General features: G+C 32.1%; 1 protein-coding gene across 1 annotated transcript; it reads right to left on the minus strand.

Moving 5' to 3' along the window:
* Window positions 1–230: 230 nt before the first annotated feature.
* On the minus strand, window positions 231–2,583 carry LOC11440075 (putative FBD-associated F-box protein At1g61330). The gene is made up of 3 exons (XM_003622624.1): window positions 1,690–2,583; window positions 1,324–1,488; window positions 231–596 (listed from the first exon to the last, which is right to left on the minus strand). The coding sequence occupies exons 1-3, from the start codon at window positions 2,581–2,583 to the stop codon at window positions 231–233; spliced, it is 1,425 nt and encodes a 474-aa protein (XP_003622672.1).
* Between the last annotated feature and the right edge of the window lie 10,537 nt (window positions 2,584–13,120).

Here is a 13,120-nt window from a genome sequence, read left to right on the forward strand (position 1 = left end):
ACACCAATGAATCTACAAAGTATACTAGTTGATTTTTCTTTGCACCAATTAAATCATTAAATCAAAGTATAGTAAAGGAGGATACATTAGACAATGAAGTTTAACATTGAAATATAGAGTTGTTTGTTACACCCAAGACATGAAAAAAAAAAAAGGGAACATAAAGCAAAATTGGCACATTGCCATTATAACATCATAACATTACAACTCTATAGAAGAAACACATACTACTAAAATGGGTCTAAGATCCAACGTTTTGAATGAGTTGGATTACCGAAACACTCATCATGATAACTTTCATATACATGTACTTTGGCCTTTGTTGATGCTTTCCAAGAATTAATAAGTTTTGCATATTCTGGTACGTCTTGTGTTCTGAACTCACAACATCCATTCTCTGGTAGAATTAAAAATACCATCTCCAATATTGTTGCTCTTTGCAAAATTATCTTTAGTAGCTCAAGTTCAGAAGGTAAAAACTTAAAACTTCTCATCACTGCAACTTTGAGTTGAGTAAATTTGTGATTGCATTTGTCAAGTTGAAGTTTATGGTGCAATTCCCAATAAATTCCAAGGTCAAATTTGTAATTTTTTAGCTGCAAATATAGGTTAAAGTCAAAGCTCAAAGAAATAAATATCATAAATTACTTAAGGGATCAGAAGTACCTATGTTTATAATTAGGGTTTTACATCAATGTTAAAAGTATGTACACATATATTATTCTTCTTCTTCTTCCTATTTAACAATATTTTTATTATTTTGTTTCGCAACAATTATAGGTTAATAGGTCTTTACCCTCTAATATAGGTCATTTCCGGTTTTCCTCCCTGTAAAATTTTGATTTTGATTTACCCTCTGTAAAATATTTTTGTTTTGATTTACCCCCTTATAGGCCAAACAAAAACGAAAATTTCTTCAAAAAATAAAATAAAATTGGTTTTTGTTTGGCCTATTAGGGGGTAAATCAAAGCAAAAATATTTTACAGGAGGTTGAATCAAAATAAAAATTTTACAGGGGAAAAACCAAAAATGACCTATATTACAGGGGTAAAGACCTATTAACCCTATTTATAAATATTGACTTCACCTTCAATTTTATAATTAAAAAAAATAAATCAAGATTGCAAGCTATTCTATCCATTTAGAATTACTCAATTATCCTTTGGTGGATTGTCCACCAAAAGAATAAATGCCATGGATTGGCTGAGATCTAAATACAAATCTTAAAAAAATAATACATATAATTTTAGATTCATATCAATAAAAGATTAATTAAAATTTTAGTCTTAACTAATAAATGAGAATGAAGTAGTAGTACTTACATCAATGAACAATTTCACTAAGGATGGACAATTTTTGAGAAACATAGTTATATCGTATGGATTGCAAAATTTTGCCCCATCCATAAACAATTGAAGCTCCCTCAAATTTACAAAACAATATTGTGCTTCTCGCAATACCCCATCACGAATCCTTACAGCCATACCCTAAAATTACAAGGTTTAATAATTTATGCATATTAATAAATGCATCAATTAATTCTAATAATAATAAATGTATATAGATTTGGTCAAAAAAATGTATATAGATTATATTGTATGATATAATTTGTAAGTAAGTAATTAAATAAAATAGTAAATATTGAAATGTAAATAAATAAGAATAAGCATATGCTTGTTTATATATACCTCAATAAGTTGAGGTGTAGTGGTGAGAATGCTGACATGTAAGAAATCTTTGGCAAGAGCTTCTAGCTGAGTAGATTGCATGTATTCTCTTGATGGTGTAAAGCGAAATAAAGCATCGTACAATTGCATCCCTTGAGCAATTCGAATAATTGGAAATTTTCCATGATAAAAAATGGAACTAAGAGTTGGTGAATCGATTTCAATCTCTTTCAAGTCCTCACAATAATCGATTCTCAATTCTTTGAAATGTTTATTTTGTCTAGCAATTAATTTCAATTTCTTAATTGTAGAGCAATTAATTAAAACAATCATTTCAAGCATCTTACAATGCTCAATCAACATACCAGACATTTTTTCAGTGATGTGGATGTTAGCTAGCTTTAGCTTTTGCAAAAATTGCAAACCACTTGGAACTTCTGGTAACTCGATCACACATTGAGCCAATTTTAATGTTTTTAACTTGTGCAGTGCGCTAAAAACAGTAGATTCAATTGTGAAACCAGGTTGGTAAAAAGACAGCTCAAGATCCTCTAGATCTTTCTTAGTGCATATTTGCAACCATCTCTTAAGCAAAACTTCGATCCCAACAGGATCGATATGTAACTGAAACGTTTTTATTTCGTCGCCTTCATGCGAATTGAATAATTGATCAACTATTGCAGCCAAATTTTCTTGGTTATATCGGAAACATAAGTCTCTATCAAACAAGAATCGACGATTATGACACCATGATCTTTTGTACTTAGGAGACACGGTTGTTGCAGTTAAAATTGCATGTTTGATTGGTAAGAAAGTGAAAATGTTTTGAATCATATCATCTGAAAGACTATCAGAGGATGCAATTTTGGGTTCTCTTTCTTCAAGTAATTGGGTTTGGTTTTCAAAATTGGCCATTGGTGAAAAAGACAAAAGAAAACAATGAAGGAAGAAATGAAAACAAGGTTGGATTTCAAGTGTATACCACTAGATTGAAAATGTGATGAATGAATAAAGTAGAGGCATTGGATTTTATAGATTAAAATTCAATAATAAAAACAAAATTAATTAAATTGGAGAAAGGAATATTTAATATCTAACCAATGCAGTCAAACAAAAATATATATTTTTGGTCAACAATTGATTAGAAATAAAATACCACCAACTAGTTTTTTATATTTTTTGGTCAACAATTGATTAGAAATAAAGACTGAGTTCTTCTAGTAAGTATTCTTCTCAACTTTAAAAAATAAATTGAGTCAAAAAAAACTTGGAAAGAGAAATTTAACCAATCAATACGTATTTAAAAATGATGCTTTCTCAGTCTCAAAATAATTGTCTTTTTAGAATATCAATGTAGTATTTATTATTATTTTTTCCACTATTATACCCTTATTTATTGAATTTGATCCAACTTAATTATTTCACTAACTATAATTAATACGAGTATTTTAGAAAGTGATAATAATTTTACTATTGAAATCAACACAATTAATCATTTTCTTAAAAATTTTGCACAAACCTTAAACGACTATTATTTTGAGACATAGAGAGTAAATAAACTAAATTAGTAGATATTTAACAAAAAAAATAACTATTAAATGGTAACAATGATCATTATACTACACTAGCGAAAAGAAGGGCACATTTTCCGCTCTTTTTATTATTCTAACGTTTTCCTACTTCCAGAAACTTCTACCATCTTAGATTCAGTAACATCACCTTTTTCTTTGACAGATAGCTTTTCAACAGCATCCACAATGACTTCCACTATGTTACAACTAGCAACTTCATCGTACATTGTGTCGATGTCTCTTAAGGGATCGACATCCACTTACATTTGAGGTTTTGTTTTATCTCTAAAATTTTGACTGCCTTCATTCAGAGCACTTTGCACTTAGTCCCAGAAAAGTACACAATGTGAAGTCTTATGTCCCAAAAAATTACGATACTTACAAAAACCTCTCTTTTTATGTTGCTCTAGTGGTAGAATTTTTAAACCATTAGGTACCGCCAATTGACCATCAGCAACTAAGATATCAAAAATCTCATCACATTTGGTTACATCGAATGTGTATGTTTTGGGAGTGTATTTATCATTTTGGGTTTTGACAGGATTTCTCCAATGAGATGGCCTCAACACCTTGCATGTATCAGGAAGCCCAGGTTTTAATTCAGCAAACTTAACCTCGCCGTCTTCAACACCACCATAAGCTATGTTGAATTTCTGGTCGTTTTCATTTGCATATATGTAAGCAACCTTTTCTCTTCTAAATTTTTGAGTAATAGCTTTTTCAGCCCTCAATCTTTCGACCTGTCGAACGCTATCAGCCAATTAGGCCATATCTCTCAAGTATTGAGTGTCTAAATTCTTCCTGATGGAATAATCTAGGCCACCAACGACCATTTTGACTAACTCATGTTCAGGCACTTGAGTAAAACACCTTGCCTTTAACAATCTATTCAAATAATCATCAACAGACTCATTTGTTCGTATCCTGACACTCGATAATTCCTTCAGACTTATTTTAGATTGGCCCATGTAAAATTGTTCATGGAACATCCTTTCTAAATGAGTCCAATTCTGAATAGAATGCGGTGCAAGCATGGTCAACCACGTAAAGGCATTCTTTGTTAGAGAATTTGGAAAGAGTTTCAATCTCAAATTTTCATTGTTTGTTATATCTCCTGTCTGCGTTAAATAACGTGTTATGTAACGTCCTCTCTAATTATTTGATTATTTTAAATGAGTTTAGAATATACTTATATGATTTGTGTGATTTATATGATTTATTTTGATGAATGATATTTTGTTATGATATATGTTATATATTTATTAATATAATATATATGTTATTTGATTTAGAAATATATATGTTATTTGATTTAGAAATATATATATATGCTATTTGATTTAAAAATATAATATATGTTATTTGATTTAGGAATGTATATATGTCATTTGTTGTAGAAATATATACACGATTTGTTGCAGAAATAAATGTGATTTGTTATAGAAATAAATGTTATTTATTGTAGAAATATGTATGATTTGTTGTAGAAATATATATAATCTGTTATAGAAATATGTATGATTTGTTATGGAAATATATATATATATATATATATATATATATATATATATATATGTTATAGAGATATAATTGTTATTTATTATTGTTATAGAAACATTATATATATATATATATATATATATATATATATATATATATATATATATATTGGGATAGAATATTAATATTTGGATTTAAGAGAAAAATAAGTAGGTTAAAGATTTATATAAATAGGAGAGACCTAGTTTAGAAAAACATAACGTACGTACGACTGCTTTTGGAGAAAAGGGAGAAAAGTCAAGAGAAGAGGGAGAGACCTAGAGGGGCTGCGATTTCTTGATTATAAGGTAAGGGTGAGACTAACTTTGCAATTCTATTAAGTATGTGAATCAATGGTTAAGTTTAACATGAATTAGGATGAGTTTAAGAAGAATCGGAAATTAGGTCAAATTGATAGAATTGATGATTAAACGGTGGAAACTTGTTAAAAAGATGTAGAAACTGTCCTTAGACCTTAGATAATGATTTAGATGAATTCTGGAATTGAAATTAGGCTTAGAACCTTGTTAGATGATGATTTTCGTGTAGAAAGTGCATCATGTCCGAGCCTAGATTCATCGCTCGCCACGGCGAGCTATGATCCTCGCCTCGCGAGTGATGATCTTCATCGCTCGCCACGCGAGCCTTCCCCTTCGCCTCGCGAGTGTTTTGGTATTGCTCGCCATTGCGAGCAACCTTACTCGCCATAGCGAGCTAAGGCAGAGAGCATGTTAGATTTTGTGTTTCGACCTTTTGAGTTGAACCTTAGATGCCTTTGAGTACCTTTAGGTGCCTACTATTGATTAGAGAATGATTTAGAACGAGATTGAACCTAGAACAACCTTAGTTGGAAAGTTGGCTTGTACTCGCCACGGCGAGCAGATGCTCTCGCCTCGCGAGCACTTCCAGAATTGAGTGTTTTTAGTGCATTGTGAGACTTGAGTTGCTTGGATTGGTTAGAAATGAACTTTAGGTACATAGTGTGACCTATTAAAGATAATGATTGTGAATTGTGAAGCTATATTGAAATGCTAAGTGTTTATAATGTGATTTATTGATTGATTGCATTACTTGAATTATTATTGAATGATCAGGAAGTTGTTGAAAATGAATTGGTATTAAGCTGTTGATATAATCTGATTATGCTGCTATTGTTATTTAACTAAGTTACATGAGTTGTTGTTGATTATCATTTGATATTGTTATATCCTGAGATGTTTATGTGTCGCCTATGTTGCTGTTGTTGGTTATGTGAAATATTTATATGCCTTATGTGGAAGATGTTTGATGTTTAAGTTGTTGATGCTTCACATTAATATTGTTATGTTGTGAATTGCAATTGATATATTGATATCTCTCTATTGTTGTGTGATTTGACTGTGCTACTGCTGTTATTTAACTAAGTGCATGATGTCTATATATATATATATATATATATATATATATATATATATATATTATGAAATGATGATGTTTAGCTCCAAATTATTGGATGCATGATGATATGTTGATTACGATGATTACGGTGTTTTGTTGTTAAGAGTCCATGCATAGCATTTCATTGAGCTTTGTCCTCACCACGTTTTAGGAGCTTTGTCCTCCGCACGATAAAAGTATATAAATACTTATGATGACGATTGGTACCACATGCATATAAGTGTCTAAGTTGCATTGTCGCATATGTCGAGTCAAGGTCGTTGTTGATGAATTATCATCCATGAGTTGTTAAGTTGTCGATGAATTATCATCCATGAGTTTGTCGAGTTGTGTTCTACCCATGTGTTGTTAAAGAAGTACCTACGAAGATTATACGATGTGAATTATATGATGTTGACTAAAATATTGCTATGTTGTTTAACATGTTGATTATGATATTGTTATGTTGCTACGTTGTTAAGATATTGATTATGATATTGTTATGTTGCTATGTTGTTTAACATGTTGATTATGATACTGTTATGTTGCTACGTTGTTTAAGATATTGATTATGATATTGTTACGTTGCTATGTTGTTTTAAGATAATGATTATGATATTGTTAAGTTGTTATGATGTTGTGTATAATTGTTACTATTAGGTGATGAATATATTGTTCTATATATGATTAATATTATTAAGTGAATATCATGCTATGTTGTTGTTATATTATTATATTATTACGAGATGATGTATATATAATTATTATTATTATTATGAAGTGAATATCATGCTATGTTGTTGTTATATTATTATATTATGACGAGATGATGTATATATAATTATTATTATTATTAAGTGAATATCATGTTACGTTGTTGTTATATTATTATAAGAAGATGTTTATGTTATGATATAGATAATTATTACTATTAATAAGAGATGATTATATTGTGTTGTTTTAAAGTTATTAGTGATGATGATTACATGATGATATCTATGAGTTGTTAAGTGTACTTGATGATGTTTATGTTAAATTGATAAGTTGTCTTTTATTAATGAATTGATAATGAGATGTTTGATGAATAATTATTATTATGAATTAATGATGTTGTTATGTTGTATATGAATTAGGATTAAGATGTTGTTATGCTATATATGAACTATGACTATGATGTGATGATCTATGTTTGTTACGATTTGGTTAATATGTGTTAAATGATAATTAGAAGTTGGTTGAGTTATTAAGAATTATTACATGAAGAATTATTATTACTAATAGATGAAGTTATTTGTGTTGTTAAATATAATTATTGAATTATATGCTTGATATTATTGTTTTGTGAAATCTCACCCCTTCTGCTTGAAAATGTTGCTCTTCGTATGAGTAACTTGCAGGTATTACTGATTAGTAGGAGTGGTGGCTCAAGTGTCTTAGGTGCTCTGATACGTAATGGGATGATAATTTTATTGTTGTCTTTCTATTCCTTACGTATTGTTTTAAGAAGAATTATGACTTTGGTTTTAGATTGGATTATATGAGAAATTTATGAAGAGGCCTTCGTGCCAAAGACTGTTTTGATTATTGAATAATTTCTGCTGCGAAGTATTAAAGACTTTTTAGTTATTGAATTTTAAAGGATAAATAGTTATTTATACAGTTTATGATTTTAAGAAAAGAATGTAGCATTCCGTTTAGGTGAATTACTCTGATTAAATAAATGAAATTTTCACGTTGGGAAAACGGGATGTTACATGTTATATGTTCGACAGTAGATTCACTGGTATCACCAGCAAATGTTGTGAACTTAGGAATTTTACAACCCCTAAGAAGTTCAGTTTGTAATACATATTCTGACAGAGGAGATACAAAGTTTGGCCTATGTAAACCCGTGTTTAAGTTCTTTTGAGCCATGATATTTTCAACCAAATTGGCTATATTATTATGTGCTCCGATTTTTTCTTGTTGGATATTTCTAACAACGTCGTCTGCATCATGATTCCTATCCACCAAAATAACTTGTGGTTGTGCTTGTAGCATTGGTTCGACTGATTGTGGTTGAGGTACATGTTGTTGTCTTTAAATGATAGATTCGACAATTTGCACATTGTGCTCCCCGATTTTCGGATATCAAACCATTAATTGATTTGAATCGTCAATCTTTGAACTCTCGATTTTTATTCTTGGGAAGGGAAAAAATGAGTAAAAACCCTTAAGACTCTGACTTCGGGGGTTGGTTACGCGAAGGGAAGGTGCTAGCACCCTAAGCGTCTACGGTATCCCGTAGGAACCTCTTACCTAACTTATCTTGTGCTAAAATCATTTGCTTACTTGAAAATTGTTAGCTAAAAATCTAAGTGAAAGAGTGGAGGGGGAAGAAGTATGTTTTTGGTTATTTTTATTTGATTTGGAAGGACAAGTCCTTTGCCTACGTACCCTTTTGGGAAAGGGATCAAAACCGACGTAGTTCCCCTCAAAAATTTCTTTGGTGGGTTAGGTTGATTTTATGATTTTTGAAAATAGGTTTTAAGAAGAGAAAGAGGCCTCAAGGCATGAGATAAAGAAAACAAGTGAGGTTGATTGATTTTAAAGCTTAAAAATGGTTGAAGTTGAATTAAGATTGATTGAGAATTTGATTAAGAAAATAAAGAGAAAATGTTGTTGAGAAAATGACTTTTGAACTTGACATATTTAGGTTTTTTTGATAAAAAGGTTTTTTCCAAAACTAACGGTAAACTACCGTAACGACGTAAAAAAATAAACGTGAAGCGGTAAAGAAAGTGATTGTGTCGGTGCGGTGTCGATGCTTGTGTTACCTACATTATTACATCAATTCCTAAATACAACCCTAAGGCCTTGATGCCAAGATAAACAATGTAAGAAATAAAATTACATCAATTCCCTAAATTATACATACTAAATCAATCAAAATAAAATGATAAGAAAATTAAATGTGCATGCCATGATTCAAAATAGAGATTAGACCGTTAGTAAGCATAAGAAATATTGTGATGAATGAGACATAAGAAGTAATAAGCAAGAAATTAAGAATAGACATGTGAAAATAACAAGTAACAATTAAAATTATCATATAAAGACACAATAAAGCAACAATTGAAAACAAGTGAAGAAATGAGCAAAAGATTAAAAGAAGCGAGTAGGATGAATTTTTTTGAGAACTAGAGAAAACTAAGATGACAAGAACAATATTTTTTTGGAATTTTTAGAAGCATTAAAATGTCAAAAAAAAGGAGTAAAAAGTATTTAAAAGTAATAAAAAACAAAAAGAAAGAAATTGGCTCAGCAGGATACAATATGGACCGTTGGATGAATCCAGAGGTCCAGATCTAAATCCTAAGATCTCATCACCGCCACTAGATCAAATGATCCAAGGGTTAAAAAACAGAAAAACACTTAAAGGAAAGGAGTACATCATCGGCCGTTAGATCTACGATCTAACGGCCTAGCATTGAGCGCACATGATGAGGACGTAAGGTGCTAACGCACCAGATAGAACATAATAGGAGCAGCATATAAAAGGAAGAAAACAATGGAAGAAACATAACAAACAAAACCACACTTCTCTCTAAAATTTTTGCTCACACTTCTCTCTAAAAACAGAGTTGTAGCGCCGCCGCCTACTTCTTCTTCTCCGGCGAGAAAAGTTTTCCGGCGCGGTGGCCGGTGGTGGCACCACCACGCTGGAATTTCAAACTCCTCTTTTCTAAAAACTTTTAACAGTTTTGAAATTCCTTTTTCGTTCTAGACTCAAATCCGGATTCACAATTTCAAAAACAGTTCACAACAGACCTAGATCTAACAATGAAGATTCGAAAAAAAACTACCTTCGGTTTCAAAACGGAGAAGACTAGATCTACTACTTCAGGCTCGGATCTACTTTCTTTTTGCTAATTCCCTCCGATCCGGTTCAGGCGCGTTCCTTTTGTGTTGGAGGAGATTCGATTTCCTTCTTCTTCTTCATGTGACTCGGTTCACTGCTTCTTTGAGACCGATCCGGTTTGTATGCATGCCTGAGAATTCCTTAGAAAACAAATGAAGGTTTGAGTTCAATGAGTTGTGTATGTGTTTACGCTTAAGGCTTGGTGAAAGAATACGAAAATGATTGTTAAAAGAATGGTTCACATGATTTTCGAATTTGAAATATTCATGAAGTTCATGATTTTTCTTATGGTTTTTTGAGAGTTTGATCTGAAAATGTGGAGAGAGGATATGAATTCAGTGTTTGTTACGGATCTGTGACAGTTTTGTGATGTTTGGATGATGATGATTTATGTGTTAGTGTGGAGTGATTCGAGGTTGATTCTCGAAATTTTGCTGGAGAATATTGTTCATGTTGTTCTTGACATGTTCATCTATTTTTCATTGATTTTTGATGATTTGATCCGAAAAAGTAGAAAGAGAGAAGGGATTAGGGTTTGTGAATTTTTGTGGCTGCTGATTGATGTGTCAGTGTAATAATTTTTGTGCAGCCCCCTCTCTCCAATGATTGAGAGTCCATTTATAGTGACAAATTAGGTTAAGACTAGTGACTGGATTGGACAAAAATACCCTCTCAAAGGGTTCCTATGCTACTTGGACACCAAGACACTAAAGATATTTGGACAAAAAGTTTTAAAAACAAAGACTATTAATTAAAAGAACGAAAATGACTTTTAAAAATCAAAGCAAAAGGATTAAAATAAAATTAAAGATGTAAAATTAAAGTAAAAGTAATAAAAAACACTAATGAAATAAAACACTTAAGACTGTCCCTTTCGGAAATTAAATGAGGTACTTCAAAGTAACTTCCCTGCCGAAATTTTGTTTGAAATGAATAAAAAAGATGCGACTTTTAAAATACGATTAGCCCCTTTAAAAAAATGACTTGACTGTTATGACTAAAAAGATTATAAAGTAAAAATGCAGATGAAGTGATTTTAACTGTTGTAAAAATGCAAGCGGGAACGTAAATGCAAGATAAAAGTTTTTAAATGGTTAAAGACGAAAAACACGAGTTTTAAATGGTAAAAAAACGAATAAAATGGAGTGTGGACTATTTTAAAATATGGACAGAAAAGATTTTAAATGGTCCAAAATTGGGGTATGACAGATGCCCCTATTTAAGTTTCTTCGTCACGAAGGTTTTAAAAGGGAAAACTTTTAAACCAAAGGGTCGAAGAGACTTAAATATAAAACAAAACGCCAATTTTGGACCGTTTGAAATGTCAGAGATGCGATGCTGGTGAATGTGACGACATGACTGAACATGATGCAAGCATGAGTGTAAAGATGATGCATAAAGACTGACTGGGGGACAATTGGATAGGTATCACTGGGGAAGGAAATGATAGGTAGTGCTTATGATTGTTGTGAGATAGCTTGAAACGACTGGAATGATAATGTTTGTTAACATTGCTTCAAGGTAAAGATAGGGACATAATTAGCCGACGAGTAGCGAAGGTAAAAACATGATTGGCCGACGAGTGGCAAAAGTAAAGACATGATTGGCCGACGAGTGGCGAAAGTAAAGACATGATTGGCCGACGAGTGGCGAATGTAAAGACATGATTGGCCGACGAGTGGCGAAAATAAAGACATGATTGGCCGACGAGTGGCAAAAGTAAAGACATGATTGGCCGACGAGTGGCGAAAGTAAAGACGACATTACAAGAACGATAAACACATGTCTATTACCTTTAGAATTGGTAAAGACGAATAAGACAAAACCTGAATGGACACTAGGGATAAAACTTGAGAAGATAGAAATTGAGTGACGTCTCGTTATCCGGTATACCGGGAGATGACGTTATCCGGTATACCGGGAGATGACATTGTTGACATTCCGTCTTCCGACCAAGCGGGGAATGAAACACTTTATATTCCGTAATCCGAAAAACCGGGGAATAATAAACTTGACATTCCGTAATCCGATAAACCGAGGAATAATAATCTTGACATTCCGTATGTTTTTAGTAAACAATGAGGGCTGGTTTTGATTATTACGAGACCGTATGGTGTCTTTCGACAAAAAAAAGGTTTTAAAAGAAAAGTAAAGGAAAGGTTTAAATTCCATAAACTTAAAGGAAAGATAACATACAAAGCATTAAAAATAAAGGTTGTTCGACAAATCCTTTACATACATTCTTTATGACTCTTTCCTCTCGTGCCGGTACTTCGAGTGTTTTAGAATTCTGTATAGGTGATTTGCGACACGTTTTCCTTATGGAAAACTACTATTTATACATAAGAAAATAACTGGAAAAAGCACAATCCCAAGATCAGAACTCCTTCCATGTAGACTACCGGTTGTCTTCCACGTTCTCCATTGAGGAAACCACTTCTCTTTAAAATTTGAATCTTCTCTCCTGAACGGTAGTTTCTTGACTTCGACTGTTCTGGCCTTCCTAACTCGTATCGTGTCAAACCTTAGGGCTTTTAGATCCTTTCGCGCCAAGTCCAACATCTCGTAGAAACTCCTTAAGTTTAAGAACAAGACTTCGATTCCTACGAAGATAAAATTCAACTAATGTTGACCGCATTAAATGAGCCTTGCGAAATTACAGGCTAACAGCTGGCTCCTTACCCGAAAAGAGGAATATGAGTTTAGGTCTTGATGCTTATGGATTTAAAAGGAAGAAGCCACACGAGGACCATTATTACGTTTTGGAACGGTTTTGAATTTCGGAACAGAAGGAAGCACAGGGTGGAGAGAAGAGCTACAGCATGCCAAACAACAAGGATGATTAGAAAGAAATTTCAGGAGCAACATCGGCAACAAGGAAACTCTTGGGTTTATTTTCTTTTCTTATGTTGTTTATTTCTATGAACATGAGTAGCTAATTTGTTTGATTGATTGAGCCATGAGATGAATCTATTGTAATATGTGAACAATGTAACTTGTTTGAACTCTTTTTGATATCAAAAAC

The sequence above is a fragment of the Medicago truncatula genome, chromosome 7 (genome assembly GCF_003473485.1).
Source record: "Medicago truncatula cultivar Jemalong A17 chromosome 7, MtrunA17r5.0-ANR, whole genome shotgun sequence".
Classification (NCBI taxonomy): Eukaryota; Viridiplantae; Streptophyta; class Magnoliopsida; order Fabales; family Fabaceae; genus Medicago; species Medicago truncatula.